General features: G+C 39.0%; 1 protein-coding gene across 1 annotated transcript in view; it reads left to right on the forward strand.

Annotated features, from left to right (window-relative positions):
- Positions 1 to 12,543, forward strand: part of gli2a (GLI family zinc finger 2a) — a 91,384-nt gene extending 78,841 nt beyond the window's left edge. The window contains exons 10-14 of the mRNA XM_086090536.1: positions 2,141 to 2,290; positions 2,698 to 2,862; positions 3,943 to 4,224; positions 5,453 to 5,819; positions 5,903 to 12,543. Coding sequence (XP_085946662.1) covers positions 2,141 to 2,290; positions 2,698 to 2,862; positions 3,943 to 4,224; positions 5,453 to 5,819; positions 5,903 to 8,163 — 3,225 coding nt within the window. The 3' untranslated portion in view covers positions 8,164 to 12,543. The remainder of the gene's footprint in view (positions 1 to 2,140; positions 2,291 to 2,697; positions 2,863 to 3,942; positions 4,225 to 5,452; positions 5,820 to 5,902) is intronic.
- The last annotated feature ends 9,858 nt before the right edge of the window (positions 12,544 to 22,401 follow it).

Raw genomic sequence — 22,401 nt, forward strand, 5'->3', positions numbered from 1 at the left:
AAAGCTTCCTGCTCTCGCCAAATTTGGGCCAAGCCTTGCAGCTGTGTGCCCCTGACCCTCAACCCCTCCGCGCCCTGACTCGTAACACTTCACTTCACCCCCTATTCCTGAAGCCCAGAGGGGCACTAATAAATCCATCGTCAGCAGCTCTGGGGTTTAGAAAACTTGTGTTGCCCCATTTCTCGACAGACATTTCAACACTTTTTGACTGACTTGTGAGTCACCTCTGCGCTCTGGTCAGAAGGCATGCGCAAGGCTCACAGATTGAAGGAAAAGAAAATGGATGGAAAATGGACTCTAACTTCCACAAGTCAAGACTGAAGTTGCATTTAAAAACCTTTGGCTCAACTCCTGACACAACATGTGACAGTTCCCAGACAAATTCTATGAGCTTTACAAACTTTTAGCTGTTACTGGGATTTATCCCTCCAAAAAAGTACTCTGTGGTTTCATATGCACCTGTAAGCGTTAGTTTCTGCGTAGCCAAAATAATCTGCTTTTAAGAATCCCCAAATAAAGGAGGTGGTGTGCAACCTGAAAATAGAGGTCTCTGCTGAACTACACACTTGTGTTTCTATTCCTCTTCCTCCACCCAAAATAGATCTCCACAAAACTGCGCACCACTAAGCGGTTTTAACTTGCAAAAAAAGGAGCGACAAATGGAGGGAGCTTTGCGAGCTACGGTGTCTCCTCAGGAAATGAATGATTCCTCTTTGTGTGCAGATATTTGGATGACGGCGTATTAGTGCCACGTACAAAGATATATTTTTTAGAGGGTGGTGGCAGTATTCAGAGAAAAAAACTCGTAAATTTTCCACTTTATAAAGTGGCAAGTTTGTGAGTTTATAAAGTGGCAAACTTGCGAGAGAGAGAAACTCAGAAACTTACGAGAAATACACGTAGCGTACCACTCGGAAGTTTTTGCCAATACTTTTAGGTCGGGTTTTCAAATAAGGAGATAGTAATTGCTTTAGCAGAGATTAACCATATGATGTTAAGCATTTGCTCTTTGAAACGTTGGGTACGGCCAGCGACAAAGATGCCTCGCTTTGCGAAGGTTCACACCCTGAGGAGCAAGCATTTAAGTTAATTTGTCAAAAATGTATATTTACTTGTACATTTCTTTCCATAATTATTATTTACACATTCATACATATAGGTATTTTTTTGTACAAGTAGCTAAATTGATGTGTCGAATCTGCTGCTGTTATTCACTTGCATTTACCTAAAGTATGCTAGCTTCTGATTTGGTTAGTGTTAGTCAGTTGATAGGGGATCAGGAAGTGTTGTCGCTTTAGCTGCCGTGTATGACAAAAAATCGCACATTTGCCAAAATTCGCCAATTTACGAGTTTTTTTCTTGCTGATTTACCACTTAAGTTTTTTCTCGGAATATTGCCCCCACCATCTAAAAATATATTTATACGTGGCTAAGTAGCTAAATTGATGTGTTAAATCGGCTGCTCTCTGTCATTCACTTGCATTTACCTAAAGTATGCGAGCTTCTGATTGATTAGTGTTAGTCAGCTGATCAGGATGTGTTGTCGCTCTAGCTGCCGTGTATGACGAAAGTCACAAATTTGCCACTTTAGAATGTGGCAAATTTGCCAAAAGTTGCAAATTTACGAGTTTTTTTCTCTGAATATTGCCCCCATCTTCTTAAAAAAATATATATATTTATACGTGGCCCTAATACGCCTATGTATAATTGGATGCAGTGCATGGGATTTGAGTTTTGAAGTGTTCCTTTGTTTGCAATAAAAGTTATGTTATTTTAATAATCCCCATCTTTAGAGCCATAATTAGGTAAATTGAAGTAAGATAAAAGGAAAGGGAGATACAAGCTGGTGACAAATCCTTTACTAAGGAAATCCCCATTTCTTTACCAACACACAAGCTTGCAGACTGCCTGTACAAACATACACTGTTTTTATAGTTGTTGTTTTTTGTTTTCACTGTTGACAGAGGCACAATGCCTGCCAGAGATTATGCATGGCCGCGTTACTCACAATGTGTGTCATTATTGTGGGAGTGCTTGTAGGAAAAGACAAGAATTTGCTGACTCATTTTTGTCATCAAGCAATGAATGTGTACCCCTGTAGCGCACATGCGCCTCATTGTGACTTGAATTGTCCCTTCAGCACATCAACAATGACCACATCCACGGTGAAAAGAAGGAGTTTGTGTGTCGGTGGGTGGAGTGTTCACGGGAGCAAAAGCCCTTCAAAGCCCAGTATATGCTGGTGGTCCACATGAGGAGACACACGGGCGAGAAGCCACATAAGTGCACCGTAAGTACAAACACTGGGATACAAAAGATAACTAAAGCGGTATTCGATAGTCTGAAAATCAACACCAGCTTGTAGATGATATACACCTGAATATAAATTCATATTATTATTATTATTAGTAGTAGTAGTATTAGTATTAGTATTAGTATTATTATTAAACCCTTTCACAAACAAGCAAAAACAAAATGAAATGACTGTCTTTTTTTTTGCCTGACTTTGGTGCAGGAATCATAGGTTCAGTTCCCCTTAGTGACGGTCTGAATGGTTCTCTACATGTGCCCTGCAACTGACCAGCAATCAGTTCAGGGTGTAGTTCACCCAAAGTCAGCTGGGATATGTTCCAGTAGCCCATGACCCTGAACAGGATAAGTGTCACTCTAACAGTGTGGCTTTCTGTCTATTTGCAGTTTGAGGGCTGCGCAAAAGCTTACTCTCGCCTCGAAAACCTCAAGACCCACCTTCGGTCCCACACTGGGGAAAAGCCCTATGTGTGTGAGCATGAAGGCTGCAACAAGGCTTTCTCAAATGCTTCAGACCGGGCTAAGCACCAGAATCGCACACATTCTAATGAGGTACGTCAACTAGCTTACTGTAGAGTACAGCTTTCACATATGTTACAATCACCACCTCTAGATCTGAATATTTGTCTATTTGTTGGTGACGGTATTAATTCATTCACTCCCAGCCATTTTCACTGAAGCAATATTGTGTTCTATTGCTATAAAACCATGGAACCTACCAAAAGAAAGATTAGAGTATCTTCTTTCATCAGGAAAAAAATATATATTTGTATCTGTTTCCGTTTTGCAGCAATTAGCATTGGAATATAGCTAAGTTTCAACATTATTCACAAACATGTTGAAAACACTGCGGAAAAGAGCTTTGTTGCAACATGGCCCTGGCTGATTTCTTATACTCTGCTGCCACCTGCTGGTCGTTTTTTGTAATAACTACCATTGAGTGACCTCTTCAGGTCAGAAGCTGTATCAAACATTTAACATATAAATATGTTTTGGTGAGTGCAGAACAAAGTATTAAAAAACGTTTTTTATACCTTTTTGGATTTGAATGAGTTAATGTCATGATTCATGTTAAAGGATAGCTCAACACTAAATAAACTTTTTTTGTTGCTGATAAACTGTATAAACTAGTGTCTACAAATGCTGTCTACATGTCCTGGTCATTACTTTGACATTTTAGTGCATGTTTGTTGAAAGCTTAAATTTGGGGCAAAAACCGTGTGTTTGGCGCCATCTTCAGGTAACACACTGGGGTAAACCCAATTTGGCTGTCCTCTCATTACTCGAGACGATACATACTACGTCACTTGTTCCGCATGACGTAGTCGCCCTCGCCACCAACCGGCTCATTCTCATACACGCCTCCTTAAACGGCTTCTTAGTGAGTTGCTGTTGTCAATCACAGCCAGACCACGCCTAACCCTCTCCTCATTCGCAACCTAACTGTCCTCCAGGCAACACCCCCTTTGAGCGGCGATTTCAAATTTTAGTGAGGGGTGGAGCAAGAGTCTCACTTCCTGTTGAGTAATCCTTTAACCAAATAGATATTTTTATTATCTGCTTATTTTCCTGGCTATGTGATGCAGAACTGCAATTGTGTTCAAACATATTGTGTTCAATCTCCCCTGACAGAAACCATATGTATGTAAAATTGCGGGTTGCACCAAGCGCTACACAGACCCAAGCTCTCTCAGGAAGCATGTTAAGACTGTTCACGGACCTGAAGCTCATGTCACTAAGAAACAGCGAAGTGACACTCCTCGAGGACTTCAACCTCCCAAAGACAATGGAGAGAATGAGTTCCATTCCAAGAATGGCACAGGAAGTATGGATGAGAGAACTGATGCCAAAGGCACCACGAGAAGCATGGAAGACTGCCTACAAGTCAAATCAATTAAGACTGAGAATTCCATTGTGAGTCCTGATTGTACACTTCAAGTTGTTATTGTCATAATTTGATTGGATACTGTACTTGCATGACTTGTGTCTCTTTTTCCTCCCATTTACTAAAGACGACACTATGATTAAATATTTGACTGACAGTTATCTGCGTCCTTAAGTCACAATTTGTAGTTTTGGCATGAACATGCTTTTCTCTTTCCCTTAAAACCTTCGTAATGGATAGTCTTCATTGAGGTGAGCACTCCCAACAGTTTCTCTTGTGGCTCAACCTGCAGGAGTTGATGCCTCTTCATGTCACGCTCCATTTGTCTTGTTTCATTTGAATCAATCTGCCAAATTTCCAAAACTGTTCACATCTACGGCTGCCGAGCAGTTACCATGTGTGCTACCACTACTGGACATTGTGTCTTAATTGTTCCACCAAGCTACACTGATTTCCCACTTGGGTTAAAGGGGAAGTCAACCCCCATTTTTTTTGACAATTATATGTTCTGTGCAGCCCCACTAGTCTAAATATGGTATTCTGGTTAACATTTTTACTGGATTTTGACTGATTTTGCGAGGCCCACACAATATTGTGTTCTACCTACCTACATATCAAAAGAAAGATTATAGTATCCTCTTCCATCAGCAAAAAAAAGTATATTTGTATCTTTTTCCGCTTTGCAGCAATTAGCATTTGAATATAGCTAAGTTTAATCTATATTCACATTCCTGTTGAAAACACTGGGGAAAAGAGCTTGTTGCAACATGGCCCTGGTTGATCTCTTATACTCTGCTTCACCTGCTGTCCATTTTTTGGGAATAACTACCATTGTTTTAAGCCAGTAGTTCTCAACCGCGGTCCTCGAGTACCCCTATCCAGCCTATTTTCCATGTCTCCCACAAGGAACACAGGTGTTTCAAACGATCGGCTAATCAGCCTGATAAAGATCCTCAGCTGTGTTGGCTGGGGAGACATGGAAAACAGGCTGGATAGGGGTATTTGAGGACCGGAGCTGAGAACCAGTGCTTTAAGCGACCTCTTCAGGTCAGAAGCTGCATCAAAGCCTTCTGTATGCTCTAGCATTTAAAAAAATACGTTTTGGGAGTGAAGGACAAAGTGTTAAAAAATGTGTTTACACTAGTGAGATCACATATAACATATTAATGTCAAGAAATGTTTAAGGTTGACTTCCACTTTAAATTATGGCGTTTATAATTTACTTACATACATTCTTCCCTTGCTGTTCCTCGCTAGATGTATCAGTCCAGTCCTGGTGGTCACTCGTCATGTAGCAGTCAACCATCACCTCTCAGCAGCACCAACAACAACGACAGTGGGGTAGAGATGGCCATCCACAGTGGGGGCAGCTTCGGGGACCTGAGTGCACAGGATGAGTGTCCAATGATTGACTCTACTGTTGCTGCTGGGGGTCAACTGGCAGGGTTTGGACTTCAGCTGAGGAAAGCAGTGCATCATAGTGGCACAACTACCGTCAAAATGGAAACTATCAAGAAGGAAAGGCTGAAGACACTGAGTGACTCCTGCCCATGGGTCAATTCAGCACCACAACCCCCACAGGGCCAACGAAACAACACAAAGCTGCCCCCGATACCTGCAGTTGGTAAGTTTAAACTCTGATGTCTTGATTAAGATTCATTCAAGATGTAATTCTGAAAGCCGTTAATCATTCCTTTGCAACTACAGGTTCCCAAATGGAGAACTCAAACTTAACAAGTAACCTGAACATTTTACACAATGGTCAGCGATTGGGAGACCAGTCCTTGTGTGAAGTTACTCTGCTGAACCAGCTGAATGAGCGACGTAATAGCACAACCAGCACCATCAGCTCAGCATACACCATGAGTCGGCGCTCCTCCGGCATCTCGCCTTGCTACTCTAGCCGACGCTCCAGTGAGGCATCACATTTTGGTGCTAACCGTCATAACAATATCAGTTCAGCTGACTCCTATGACCCAATCTCCACTGATTTATCCCGACGCTCCAGTGAGGCTAGCCAGTGTGGAGGTGGTGGTGTCGGTGGAGCAGGAGGAGGAAATCTCCCAAGCCTTCTCAGTTTGACTCCAGCTCAGCATTATCGTCTCAAGGCTAAATATGCTGCTGCCATTGGTGGAGCGCCACCTACCCCGTTACCTAATATGGAGCGAATGAGCCTTAGAACCCGCATGGCCCTCTATAGTGACTCTCAGGAATATTCATCGCACCATTACCACCACCAGCCACTCCCTGGAACTGTTCCCCGGCGATGTAGTGATACTGGATATGGCAACCACAGCATCATGCCCCATGAGGTGCCTGCCAACCTTCCACGCCGGGCCAGTGACCCAGTGCGTCGTCCTACCCTTGACCCTCTGGCCCTTTCTGCAGTCCAGCGCTATAACAGTATGAACAGCATGAATACTTCATCAGAATGGCACCAAACATCAGCAATGCACGGTTACACTCGTTCTGATGGCAACCTGCAACGCTACCCATTTACCCCCAGACCACCAAGCATTTCCGAGAACGTAGCTATGGAGAACATGGCAGTAGATGGGATGGGGAGTGGGGGCGAACAGGCTGCAGAGGATGATATAGTTCTTCCAGACGACATGGTGCAGTACCTGAGGTCACAAAACCCTGGCACCCAAGGTCACAACATGGGACATGCGAGCTATCAATTCAATAACCAGTCTCAGGGCTATCAGACAGGCATTGCCCCACAATCCTCATTTTTTTCCCAAAGAAGAGTTCCATTAGTTGATGCCTGCATGGTGCAGTCTGGTCAGGATATGGATCATAGTGACTCTCAACAGCCTTTCTCAGCATCATCACATATGAATAAGAACAATATGCCAGTCCAGTGGAATGAGGTGAGTTCAGGGACCGTGGACACGAAGCTCCCCAAACAGCAACAATCTCTCAGGGGAAACCTCGCCGTTGTTCCACAGAGGAACAATTTTGGTTCTTTCCAGGCCCAAGGTCAAGGCCTTGGCAGCAACCCGCAGGTTGTACCTGTGAGTCAAAATATGTATAAACAGGGCTATGCAAACCACAACAGCAAGAGGTTGAACACTCATCATCAGCAAAGACAGTGCAGCAATTTGAAACTTAGTGATCAAAGTTCCCTGCAAGGGTTTAGCCAAGACACAATTCAAAATTCTATTTCTGCAAGCAATAATATGAGACCCATTCGCAATGTTGTGATGGATCAAGGACTGCAAAGTTACAGAGGAAGGACACAAGCTGATGACTATTCTCATGGCAACCACGTGATTTATCAGCAACAGCACCATAATATTTCATCCCAGCTCAGCAATGTACAGAATGGTACCAGTGGGATGTTACCACCAAGACCTCCAGTAGAGCCCAAGCCTGGTGGCAGACAGCATCCTGGGTCCGGTATGATGCAAATCAACAGAATATCCAAGTTATCTGACATGGGCCCCAGTCTGCGCAATGACACGTCCGAGGCAAGTCCAAAAAGGCCCAATGGGTCGGCGACTCTACGAAACAACTCTGAGAATCCCAACTCCGCGATGTTCTACACAGGGGAGATCCATTTGTTTGAACAAACTCCTGCCACCTTGGATGCTACAATGTCCCCCAATGTAAACCTGACCCCTACCAATAACATGGCAGCAAGTAACATGGCATCACCAGGAGTCGACCAGGTCTCGAGCAGTACTGGGGATTCTTCCACAGGTAGAAACGGTGGTGCAGAACACACTCAAATAGATTTTGACTCCATGTTAGATGATGGGGATCACTCCAGCCTGTTGTCAGGCACACTAAGTCCTGGCCTTTTGCAGAGCCTCTCGCAGAATTCCTCTCGTCTCACCACCCCTCGCAATTCTGTTACACTCGCATCGGTACCGACTGGAATTGGCAACATGGCCATTGGTGATATGAGCTCAATGCTCACAGCGCTGGCTGAAGAAAGTAAATTCCTCAATATGATAAGTTAGGAGCAAAGACAGCTTTAAAATGAACCCGACTGTAATAACAAGTTTGCTCTATATTATGAGTATGTATGAGATCCATTTTTCACAATCCATTTCCAGTTTAATAAATTTTGTAGAAACTTTATTTGGACGTACGCCGCCATTGTTATTTACGTCGCAACGCATTCAGTGTGTTGTGACGTAGAATGGCGGCTGGCTCTCTGCCAAGCAATGTGAAACGCCTAGATAGTATTTACTGGCGTCACGGGATTGTGAGTCCGCCCCTCATGGTGGGTCAACTTGTTGCAGCTGTGTTTCTATTGTGTTTACACCAAATGTTATTTTGTTATTGATGAATGTCACCCTCAGCATACTCTAACGTTACTAATGTTACCAAGATGTATGCGGAAGGTTTAGCTCAATTTAAAACGTTTGATTAGTGAATCGATTGGATTACAAACATTCGCCGATGTTACTGCCTGGACCAGATTACATGGCAACATATGCTCCCAAAACCCGGACATTCTTGCGTCTCCTGTACTTTTGGCTTTTATTGATTGCTATTTGCATTTATCATTTGTGAATTTGAGATTATTGATTGATTGATTGATTGATTGATTGATTGATTGATTGATTGATTGATTGATTGATTGATTGATTGATTATTTCGGGGTTTTTTTAAACCAAGTTAGCTAGTTCCCCGACTGTGCTAGCTACTAGCGCTATCATGTTACAACAAAAACAACAACAACATTGTTGATTCACCACTTATTTCCGTACATTTTAACAACAATTTCAAGTTTTGGGCTGCTGGGAAAGGAAATAAGAGACCTTAAGATCTTAAAATTTAACATCTTGACCACCAGATCAATTTTTAGTGGCTCACATATATCACAATCTCATTTTGGTAAAAGCATTTTTACCATCTTACAATGTCACTTACCTTAATCAAAATGGTCAGAAAACACTTTGGTAGACTTTGTCGGTTTGGAAATCCTTTCGATTTATCTTTGCAATTCCGAACACTTATTTGTGTGTTCCCATGGACCCGTGCACGGCACACAATGTGGGGCAAATGACGTCATGTGAATACTTTGTTTCACATCTTTGCTCGCCCTATTTTTGCACCTGTGAACGGCACACGTGTGTACCATTGTGAAGCGGTTCGTGAAAATCCGGAATGAATGAACAAATGAATGAATCAAAGTAACTTGTAGTAAGCAACACAAGCGCTCCTCAGTATTTGCTTGCATTGTCTCGCTGGCCGCAATTGTTTGCCACACAATTGTTTGACCCTCTAAATGGCTGCCGGGTCGATAGGTGGGGGCGGTGACGTTATGTAAATACTGTGTATAAAGAAAGCAAGGTAAGCCTCGTAGCGTTCCTAAAGAAAAAACAGAGATAGTCACCCTCCCCCACAACGTGCTCTCGTCATTTACCAGACGCATTCAAGAGTTTTGATCGTTCCTTTAGGAACGCTACGGAGACTTTCGGCTCGGCAGAGAACTAGCCGCCATTCTCCGTCAGTACGCACTGAATGCTTTGTGACGTAAATAACAATGGCGGCGTACGTCCAAATAAAGTTTCTACAAAATGAATTCAACTGAAAAAAGATTTTCGAAAAATGAATCTCATAGTTATGTTAGTAACAACCAAATAAATATATAATATAGAGCAAACTTGTCATTACAGTCAGGGTTCCTTTTAAGGCATTCAGTCTCAGTAATTCACACACATCAGGAATACATGGACTAAAAGCACTGACTGAACAATGATTTAGTGGCAATTATAGTTGTTTTATTTTCACTGTCAGTATGATATCAGTATAATATTCTTGTTATATTTGTATCAAACTTTATATATCAAGAGTCTAGTAGATAACGGAAAAGACTAATTCATCCATTTACACATGCACACACATGTGGGAGAAAGTGGGGGGTATACTTACTGTATATAGTGGTGCACTGAAAGTATTTCACATTGCCTTGCTAAGGAAATGGATGGACAAGTTGGGTAATATTTTCCAGTGAAGACCAAGTTTTTAGTATAATACTGTATTGGTACGCCCTTCAAGTTATGGCTTTTGTAATTGTAATGTTTTCTAATGACTTATTCATACATTTATCATGCCGTAAAAGTAACCAGTATGCCTGACAAGCCATTGACATAATGACATAAGAAGTATAGATTAGAATTATGGTAAAATATTTGAAACTAACATCAGGGTCTAACAGACTTGCTTTTTGATCATGGTCTGAACTTTTGAGGATGCCCTTGTGGATCAGAGGCATGAATTTTCAGTGGTGTCAAATCCACAAGGGTAAATGATTGAAATGGACAAGGGTATGCTTTGGTCTATCATGGAATTCAAACCCCTGTGTGTGATGGGGAACGTTCTCTAAAAGAATATACAAGTACCTCTGTGTGTTCCTAATGGGATCCTACTCTAATTAACACATCCACAACATCACCCCCCACCACCACCTTTTTGCTACAACCCATACCTCCCCTGGGCTATGGACGAACTGCAGAATGGTAAATTTAGGAAGGGACAGACTTTGATATTCAAAATCCTGTTTGGGCATACTAGCTCAGCAAAATTCCAAGTTTTTATTTGGTTCCTGTATTTCTTAGTAGCCTATAAAAGTGTTTGTATTTACAACTACAGTATATGCTTTTACAAGTTTGTTTAGTTTTGTGTGTATATAGCCTTTGTACATTTCAAATAAACTATGACCTTTTTTATGTGTAATGGCAAATTCTTCACACATCAATCACAGTGGCATTTATAGCAAAGGACAATTTAGACTCTAAATTAATAGACTGAGAGGTGTCCAAACTTTTTCATTTGTGGGCCGCATACAGAGAAATGAAAGGATGCAAGGGGCCACTATTTCAACTTAAATTTATTGAGCACGCTAAAAGTAATCAAGTAAGCAATTATGTATTATTAAATTTACAGTTAATTTAATAAATGCATAACAGCATTCTATTATAGGTGATAAGGCAAACAGTTCAGGAATTTTTAAGATTTGGGGGTGTCTGTCAGTCCTATATCCCACTAGACTTGATCCACCATTGCACTGAACAGCAGCTGAATCTGATCTTGACAATCAGAACCAAAACAAGAGTAAGATGACTATTTTTAAAGCAGTTACTTGAGGGTAATTCATGTGATATCTTCATAAAACGGATATTGACAGAGCAGAAAATGGAAGACACTAGTTTTCCTTCTAATATATATACAATTTTTTTAGTAGTAGTGGCACTTATTTTTTTACACCCTCACTTCAGACTCTTTCTCACCCCCAATTTTAGCTTCTTCTTTTTTTTTATTATGTCGCGGGCCGCTGAAAAATGAATCGTAGGCCGCAAATTGCCCCTGCGGCTGTAGTTTGGACACCCTGATTTAGAGTCTTCCATTAAGTTAAGATGCATGTTATTTTGAATGGCGGAGGAAACTGGAGTGCCCAGAGAAAATCCACACAAGTACGGGAAGAACATGCAAACTCCACACAGGAAGGCAGGAGCCACAGATTCGAACCTCCCACCTCAAAACAGGAAGATGGATGTACTTCCCACATTTTGCACTGTTCAACATCTTGTGTTCTATGTCACCCCAGAATTGTAAATTTGAAATCAGGTTGAAGTTGCCTTTACAATCAGACCTCGCATTTTGACAGATTATCATTTGCAAAATCCTTATTACCCTTCACCTAAAATTAAGACTACACCATAAGAAAAAGGGTACACTAGGGATCCTTTTTTGTTGGTACAGATTTTTTGTGTTACACCCTGTAGGGTTCACAGTTGAACCGCAAGGTGCAATTATGTACTGTTATGCTTAGAAAAGAAATGGTATAAACTGGCAAAGGGACCATTTCTGTACCTTTTTGTTGTAAATTGTAAGCTTATGTGAATATTTTTCCAAATGAGCCCATTGTTGTTTGAATTTGCTTGTGCAATCTGCTGTTGACATTGTTTTAGCTTGAAAACACACCACCAAATATGAAGAAACATTTGGAATTGCAGCACAGTATACATTCAAGGTTAGGTGAGGTAGTCCAACTATGGTGTGTGAAGCAGAGCTGTGACTAATGCAGGGGGTCCCTGAATTTAATACATGTATTTATAAACAATGTACATCACACGTTAGGTTTTGCCATTATACAAGTGTGCCACTATTATTACACTGTAGTCTTATCAGGTAAAAAAAAAGAAGAAAAAAAGTATGTTAAGTGAAGCCTTTTTTTTTTTTTAATAAATAAAAATAACGAATGATTTCAGTAAAGTCCAAAAATACTTTTATGGGGTAAGGGATTCCAAAATACTATTAAAACAAATACACTGGGATAAGGCCTAACCTAATCTTGTTGTTGGGATTCCTGTTTTGCCTCAGGTTACCCTTGCCTTGGGTTTTCCCTCTTATTTAACGTGTTTATGCGCGTATATATGCATATGTCTATTTTGTTTCTATTGTTGTTTGCATTTAATGGTCTGGATTTTTTGTATTGTTGGTTTGTCAAAGCACCTTGTAAACACTTGTTTTTAAAGGTGCTATACAAATAAAGTATATAATTGTTATTATTGTTGTTGTTGTGGAAACAAATGGCAATGTAACGTGTGCACAAATGCTAATTTATGGCGAGAGGTAGAGAATTCAGTAAAAACCCTGCTACAGATTGCCTTTAGCCACAAATGCTTCTATTTAACCAGCTGCCGAGCGTGTTTATCTAGCGGTTGAGTAGAAGCATCTTGACAAAATTAAAACACTTTATTAATTAAGTGCTATAATTTTTGGACCAAATATTGGCATTTCAAAGAGCCATAGGGTGCTGCTTACCCTTGAAACAGTTTCTTAAATAAATCAGTTGTTTGGGTTCAAAAGCACTTCTGTTCAACATCAGCCTAATCATGATCATGATGTTAAGTGTTGAGGAAAGAGAAAAGTACGTATAAAAGAGTGAAAAATTAGTATGAGTTTTGAGTAAGAACACATTGAGTAAAAAGTTATTAGTTAGTTAGTTATTAGTAGTTCCATTATATCAGAATGTACAAATGAAAAAAAACTGATGTCCACATCATATCATTAGAATGGAGTGTGTTGCATCCTGCTCTTTGACCTTAGCGGGCAGGTCATCAAAATTGACTAATTGTTGTCATCAGAGACTTCCTGCATTGAGCTGTATGCCAGATGAGATCAAAAGGATGTGACCCATGTCTGAGTTTGGGGTTACCTATAACTTTTGGGGCCATCCTTGCTGCTGCGGAATATGGTCAGCTCTTATTATGAGACAAGAATTATGATCATCTTGCCCGAGGATATTGGCCATGAAGGGCAGTATTGTGGCTCTCCTTGGGGGGAGTCCAGGGTCAGTCCCAAACCCAGGTCATGACCTGTCGTAGGTTAGCCACAATAGCAGGCGGCTGATCTGAGAGCTCCGTTATAAGAGGGATGTTGAAGAATGCTGCCATTTCATTGAAGTCTTTTGATTAAAAGCTTATGTGTTGAAGAGGGAGTGCTGGGAGGATATGACCTCATCTTAGTTCTTGGTTTGCTTCAGTTTCAGGCTTTTTATATTTATCCTTTTCCTGTTATAACGGGCACAAAGAATGGACACTCAGTGATCCCACAGAATGGAATGAATGAACAGTGTCCTTACAAGGTGTTATTATGAGGGTATTACTGTACATTTGCCATTTGACATCTGTTAGCGTCAAGTAAGTAACCCTATTTACTGTGGATTACTTATGTTTTTCTCTGGGTTACTTTCACCAAAGCATAACTTGTGGCAACCTTTTAATTAGATGATGTTTGTGTCAATTAACAAATCTTAAGGCGATAGAATGTCTCCTGGTTTAAAACTGAACCCGTGATCTTGTTTGGGAGTTCATAGACGTAAGCTGATGCTGCTACAGTATATGAACAGCTGCTGTGGGGTCGCTTGTCACAACACAGCACCATAATTACGCACTAAAAATGCCAACTACAAAAAAAATCTTGTTATTTGGAAAAGTAAGTTTAACACTTTCAAGCATACATATAGTTTGATCTGTTTGTTTATCTTGATTGTTTAAGACTTTCCATGTCAAAATAACAGTAGAAGATCGCACACAATACATTTCGTAGAGTCCATTTTACTTAAAAAGTCTATATTTGGTCCCAAAGTAAATAGAGTCAAATTTATACTTGAAAGAGAGTAAAATATTCAGAATTTTGTTTTTTTTAATGTAGCAATAATAATAATTATGGTTATTTACAGTAATGTAAAAAGTGTTAATTTTACTCTGTTTAGACTGGGACCCAATTAGAATAAAATGTACTCTACAAAATTTACTCTGCACCTTTTGTTTGAACCCACACATTTTTTCATGTGAGCAGAAGTATTCCAACATGTGACAGGGGTGAGGTTACATAATAATGAGACTAATATGAATGGAGAAAGAAATAAGATCCAACATATGTGCAGTATACACTCATCTGTGAGGTAATAACATGGCTTAGGATTCCAAATTTGTGTATGTCCGACGTGTTACTTTTTGACATGGATACACACACAAAACTTTATTTTGATTTGATTCAGCCTTACAAACTGTATATTAATCTGATGCGGTAAACTTGTGAGTTTTTCAGTGAAGAGCTGCAGATAGGTTCACAAACAAAGTGCCACTCAGGAACTCAGTTGTAATATAAATTGGCAATTTTTTTCTTTTGTTTTTTAGCAGGAGGCAATGATTGAAAAACCTCTGTCATTAAAACTAAAGTTAAGTACGTATGATGCAGCATTTTCATTGTGTGTCTAAAATGACCAAACAAAAACTTTTTATGCAACTCAAGCATATTGCTGAAGTCATTACCTGACAACTTGGCTTTTAGCACTTTGAAAGTGTCAAAATGTCCCATTTTAGGTGACAAAGTATTATCACACATCACATGTCAGGCAATGGTTGGGGGTCACAGAGAGTATCATTTAGAATCTCAGATATATATGCTCAAATATCAAACGTGTATTAAATCGTCATTTTGCTTGAGCAACTGATCTTAATCCAAGCAGTCTTTAGAGATCTTTCATTGGTTGAGTATACTGTACTCGTGTAGAGGTTTTATTAAACTTGGAAAAACATATGCCTAACATATATTGTATATGGCCTAAATATATATGCTGTGGAATAAGTCCGAAACAGATAATCGACTTGTATTTATTATTGGATTCGTTCCACCGAATCGTTGAATGGGGAATGTGCCCACAGGCACAAGCATACAGCCACAATTATGGCAATGAAAAGTAAATGTATTGTTGTGTGTTTGATTATACCTTTTCTCGTCTCGGGGAATTTGCCTTGAAACTTGCCTCAAGGTAATTATTGTAAGAAGGATGAGTCATATATACCTTATAAACCATGATCTACAACCTGAAGAAATTTAAGAAACATTCTTAGTAGGACGAATCACTTGGAAGATTGAGTCCTTCACAATAACAGAGGGTGGATTTGGATTGTGTAGCCTGATACCAGATTTGTGGAATAAACAAATTCATTAAGCTAAGACAAGTGTGAAAATACCAAAACTACAGTCACCATATTGTTATGCATACGTCTCTGATAAGTTTAGTAGTAGTTCAGTTTCATATATATATATATATATATATATGTGTGTGTGTGTGTGTGCATATATATATATATATATATATATATATATATATATATATATATATATACATATATATATACACATATATACACACACACACACACACAGAGTGGGGATTAGAAAAACAGGAGGAAAAATTACTCAGAAAAAAAAATAAAAAATTCAGAAAAACAGTGGGGGAAAAAATTATTTTTTAAACAGATTAAATAAATATTTATTTACAAAATATTATTAATATTTATATAATAATAATAATAATACTCCGAAAAACATTTTTCAAACATATAAAACGGAAAAATGACTCAGAAAAACAGGGGAAAAAATATTTTAAAAAAACAGGGAAAACAATATTCAATAAAACAGAATAAACAGATAAAGTTCCTTCCCAAAAAATAGTCAGAAAAACAAACTTTTTGTGTGTGAAGGCAATACGCTTCTGTATACGGTCCCACTCTAAATAGAGTCAAATTTACTCAACAAACTTTACTGTGTGCTTTTTACATGGTGATTTAATGACCATGACTATGACTTTAAAGCTACCAGACCAATCTTTACAAATTTAATTTTTACCTTAATTATTAAATTAAATAACCTATGTGTAAAAAAAAATATTACAAAAATCTGCACAAAAATGCCATAATCCAAACAAATTCATGAACAGATTAGCAAAAACTAATTAACATCTATCAATCTGGAAAAGGTTACAAAGTCATTCCTTAAAGAGGAAGTCAAGTAAAAATAATAATCTTTACAATGTGCTATGCGGCCCCCACTAGTCTAAACACTGATTAATATTGCGTGTGTGGAATATGAATTAAGATGCAAAATCCAACCCATGTCATTCACAGGGTCAGCCATTTTGCCACTTGGTGTGAATTGATAATGACATCACAGTGCCTAAGGGAAACCCATAAAACAGGTGGGCCGTGATTGGTCGTTATGCACACACTTTTTTTTTCTAGGGTTAAGACCAATGAAGCCCTAAAACTGGAATGGGATGTTTGTGCGAATTCACTATGCTTGGTCCTGGCCTTGGCATCCCTGTTAAATATAGCGAAGGAAAATAAGCAATGTGAGATGGGCTGGGAGCCAGACGGACCATTCTGGAGTTTTCTAATGACCCCTCAAGGGTCGAGGGGTTGTCAGAGTAAAAGCAGATCAGAAAGGATGTGGGGCCAGTGGCCAAGACAGGACTCATAAATCGAGCCCTTTTGCAGAGGAAGACATCTTTTTCAATACTAGACAACATCCAGATTAAAACACACTCACAAATGCCACATTGTGCTATCATCAGTGTACAAAGGTTATGACTCAGAGGAAGTAGGAGGCAGACACATACACAAATAATCTATCTATAAGCAATAAAATGTAATGTATAATACTTGTGGATACATATGTGTTTTTTGTTTTGTTTTGCACCACAACATTTAATAAAAACAAATGGACTTACACCTAAAGAAAAATGTATCAGGAGACAAAAGTAGATTTAGTCTTATGGAGTTTTATTGCTTTATTACATCAATGCTTGTTGTGTATTTGTTTTGTTTGTTTTACTGTACACAGTAGACTGTTTAAAGTGATACTTGACTCATTGATCCATTTTCAGCAGTAAAACATTAATATTTTGTCTATAATTCACTCATTCACTTCCAGCTATTTTCACTGAAGCAACCCCCTTCGATCCCGGCTGTTTTACTGAATTTTGACTTATTTTGCAAGGCCCACAGAATGTTGTGTTCTATTGCTATGAAAACATTGAACCTACCAAAAGAAAGATTAGAGTCTCTTCTTTCATCAGGAAAAAAAGTATATTTTTAACTGTTTCCGTTTTGCAACAATTAGCATTAGAATATAGCTAAGTTTTATCATTATTCACAAATATGTTTAGAACTGTGGGTAAATCAGCATGTTTGCAACATTGCCCTGGTTGAGCTGTTATACTCTGCTGCCACCTGCTGGCCGTTTTTTTGTAATAACTACTATTGCTTTAGGTGAACATCTTCAGGTCAGAGGCCGCATTAAAGCTTTCTGTATGCTCTAGCATAAAAAATCGTATAAATACGTTTTGGGGAACATGGTAATACTGTATTGTAATACCTACAGGTTTTCTCCAGGTGCTCCGGTTTCCTCCCACATTACAAAGACATGCATGACAAATTAATTGAACACTCCAAATTGTCCATAGGTGTGATTGTGAGTGTGGATGGTTGTTTGTCTTTGTGTGCCCTGCGATTGGCTGGTAACCAGTTCAGGGCGTACCCTGCCTACTGCCCGAAGCCAACTGGGATAGGCTCCAGCGCCCCCGCGACCCTTGTGAGGACAAACGGTTAAGAAAATGGATGGATGGATGGTAATACTGCATTTAAAATAGAATGTTTTTATAATATTTAAAATATAAATAAATGTATGTGGTTTGGGGAGCAAATGAGTCAATGTGATAACTTCATTATTTTTAATGTACAAATAGTACTTTTAAAACCAAATTTTTCCACTTGCTGTCGACTGAAGATGACATCAACGGTGCTGAGGAAGAAGGTAACGACCAATCATAGCTCAATTCACTGACCAAACCCAGAAAACAGGTGAGCCATGATTGGTCTTTACCTACTTCCTCAACATGGGTGATGCCATCTTCAGTCGATAACAAGTGGAAAAATGTGTTTAGATATTAATTGCACATGAAAAATAATGAAGTTATCCAAATAATTCTGGACAAAATACTAATGTTTCACTGCTGAAAATGCCTCGTTGAGTCAAGTATCCCTTTAAACAAGTTCTTCCATCTTCCATTACATAGATAAGACATACGGTAGATATCCATCGAAGCGATGGATCCATTTGGTACCGTTTATCCTGTTTCGAGTCGTGGGGAACCTCTTGCCTTGTCTAGCCGGCTTTGACTACAACAATTCACACTAACATCTGCTTGCTGAATAGGACTCCACACTGCCTGCACAAAAGGCAGCCATTTGTAACATTACACCACCATGTACCATAGATGTTTTCTTTCATTATAGTACCGAATGATACGTTTTTCACTTTTTCATAGTCAAAGGAAGGCACCCAAAAATAGCAACACATAAATGTATCTATTTACTGTCTATAAATTCTGCAACTTAATCACTACATGATGGGTCACAGGTGAGGAAAACACAGCTGTTATTACTGCAGACAGCTGCATTTTATGGCTGGACTGTGCAAGATGATCAGGATCATTTTCATCGTCACTGACAACGAAAAGGTTTACAAAAAAAGAAAGAAAAAGTCTTAAGAGTTAAACAGTGGAAGGCCGGTTTACATTACAAACACTGATACAAAATACAGCCTGTTCTAACAAGTAATTTTTGAATGAGGGTTATTCTGTATCTATTTTACTAACTTGAATAGGTACGTTTTCAATATCTAAACTCTAATGGCCAAAATGGTACTGTATCATTTCCAAAACCTTCCAAACTCGAAATATAAGAATCGTTGTATGCTTGAAACACCCTAAGAATGCCCTGATAGCACATATGTACTAAATGCATTTATCTTATGTTGTTAAATTCCATGTGATCATATTTGTTTTTGTTTTGACGTCAGCTTTGATAATTTTGCTCTTAAAGTATCACTTTTTATTTAGACAGTCTGTCAAAGCTATTCATTTAATTGTTGATGTGTCAGTCTCCTGGGCTTAGATGCCTGCACTCACAAAATATGAATACAAAGTACAATTAAATACTCTTGTATCATTTCAGTATAGCAGTGCTTAGTGCGCCCTCATCTGGACAACAGAGGAAGGACCTGAACTAAAAATACTGACCTGAGTGTCACACACAATCTTTTGAACACATTAAGGCATTACAACTTCAACACGCGACACACAACTTCTTCATGAAAATGGTAAAAAAGTACATCTAAATCTTCCTATTACTCTCAGAAGTAATCATCAATATCCATTTTACACTTACATTAGATTCAGATGTAATCATTTAAGTGCTTATTTGATTTGTCTTGGTCATAGTTCTCTGATTTAAAATGTGTAAATTGGAGGATACAATGACAATGTTGGAAAATCATCAAGATTGCTCAGAGATTAAAGGTACACATATAAAGTGACACATTTTTATTTAACAAGTTGACTCTGCATCGAAACACAAAAAGCACATTTCACTTTGAACAGAACCTTTCGAAAAACTTGCGGAGTTCGGCAGTTTGCAGAGGGAAACCTCAGCTATCTGTGGCACACCTCCATTCAGAGACAAGAATTTCCAAAGCCAAGTTTTGACATCTTCAGTCTGGTGCCTAACAGAGGTGGCAAATCCAGGTCCAGAAAGTATAAACCCTGCCACAGTTTGGCTTTAGCCATTGATGCTAGCTAGCTAGCTAGCTCCCTAGCAGGAAAACAAGCACCATGGGAGCTAGCTAACTAGCTAGCACCTCGGGCTAAAGCCAAACTATGGCAGGGTTTATACTTTCTGGACCTGGATTTGACATTTCTGGTGCCTAAACCTGCTTGCCCATTCTGAAAACTGTCGTAATTGTTCAACATGAAACTGCTGTATACTACCAGCTGATTCCGATCAATTGTTTATTGTTTTAATTAATTTTTTAGTTAAGTTATAAACCAAATTTCCGTTTTTGTTCGGACATGTCCTCCTTTTGGAGGCAAAAAAAAAAAGGATCCGGACTGATTTTCAAATTCCCTCTGAAATGTCCAGATTTTGTATCTACACTGGCCGTTTCACTCCAAGAGCACTCTTTCACTCATCAGCAGATTTAGCGCATGTGTGACCTGCATTCGACCCAGCATTAAGCAAGCAAGTAATTTGTCAAATTACCTGCCAATCAAATCCCGCCGTGGCACACGCCCATTTCCGTATTTTACGCAAACCAGGCAAGAAACGCCCGCCTTTCTTCGCCAAAATCATAAAAATATAGTATATACAATAAATATATTTTACAACAACGCTGAACTATATTTACAATTTAAAAGGTACTTTGTAATGATTGTGGTTTAAAAAAAAAAATCGCGAGTGCACATCGCTCGCCTGGTCGTGTGTTCCCATTCACTTGAATGCGGCTGAAAGAGTGTCAAGCAGGAATGACGCCGCAGCCAGACCTACAAAATGCCAAAATGAAAATGTACGTTTGTTTACGGACAACCAAGAAGAAGAAATACTCGTTCCCGTTCTGGTCGGGATTCATTCGAGGCAGAATGTTTGGTGTGTAAAGCTGGCACGTACGTCTCCGTTGCCAACAAAGGGGCCGGCGATTTGGACCACCATACAAGTTTAACGACCCGGTAAACAAACAAAAAAAGCCGCTGTTGGGGAAAGCTCTTCAGGTAAAATAGTGGACTAGTTTGTCAATGAAATAATTGATGTTAAAGTTACTGCTGCAGAGCCTTTTCATTTCACATTGTTAAACAAGGCATTGACTGTCATTCTGAACAATTTAAGATTGCAGAGTTCTTTTTTGCCATTTCTCCACATAATGCTCATGTAGAGATCATATTTTCACTGATGCAAAGCCAGTGGACAAAGGATAAGAATAAGTTGTTTGTGGACTCACTGAAGGGACTTCTGTTTATTTAGTACAATTTCAAGCACATGTCATGCGGAGTTTCATTTACACTTAAGAATTGAAAGACTGCTACAAAATCTTAGATCCTCTGAAAAGTGGCAGGCAGGAGTAAATGTCTTGGGAAAAGACATTGATACTTGTACAGCTTTCTTTTTACTTTAAGCACTTCATAGCTTAATTTGTCATTTATGACTTTGGCAATAATGGCAGTTAAACTGTTGGTGGCTAATAGTGTGATTTGGTTGCACTGTTTTTGCATGTTTCCATTTTTGAGCTGCATTTAAAATGTGTTACGGCACGACGTCTTTGCGGCCTCTTTTTTGATAACCAATCTGGTCACCCTAGGTTAATGCAATTGCTCCAAATCACATTGTGTTACAGGAACCCATTGCAAAAAACTAAATTAAAGTATAACAATACATAAATAGAAATAAATACCCGTTTGTGAAAATCTTGTCAATTATTTTGTGTCACTTTGTGAGTTATTCCTAAGTTTTCAAATACTTCAAATCATTGAATTTGCAGGAGCAAGATTTTAAATTGAAAAGTTAAGGCCTGTTAATGCCACATATCTACAAAGATGTTCAACTTCCAGAAAACATAGTTGTGCAGAGGATTTCGTTTTACATGACTTTGTTCTGATAAACCCATTATAGAGCCTGTAGCTGCCCTTGGCATTAATGATCAGGTTAAGGTGAAAAGCTTCATACGGGTGCTTTATTTTAAGACTCTGTGAAAACTATTAAATAAATAAAAAAATATAGAAAGGAAGCAAAGGGTTAATGACAACATTTCTAATAAACACTAAATAATTAGCTACAAACTACATGCATACATATACAAAATGTAAACATTTTCAAAAAATAACGTACATATGTGCAACTAACTTTAACTAAACAATAATCACACATTTTAAACTAATATTATTAAAACTGAAAACCAAACATCACAACCCATCAACAAGGAACACAACTTAACACATACAATGACATAGGACTACCTCGTTCCACTAACCAAAGGTGTTAATCGTTAGGAACTTGACAGAT

Source organism: Leptonotus elevatus, chromosome 12 (genome assembly GCF_054856555.1).
Source record: "Leptonotus elevatus isolate MCC_2025b chromosome 12, RoL_Lele_1.0, whole genome shotgun sequence".
Lineage (NCBI taxonomy): Eukaryota > Metazoa > Chordata > Actinopteri > Syngnathiformes > Syngnathidae > Leptonotus > Leptonotus elevatus.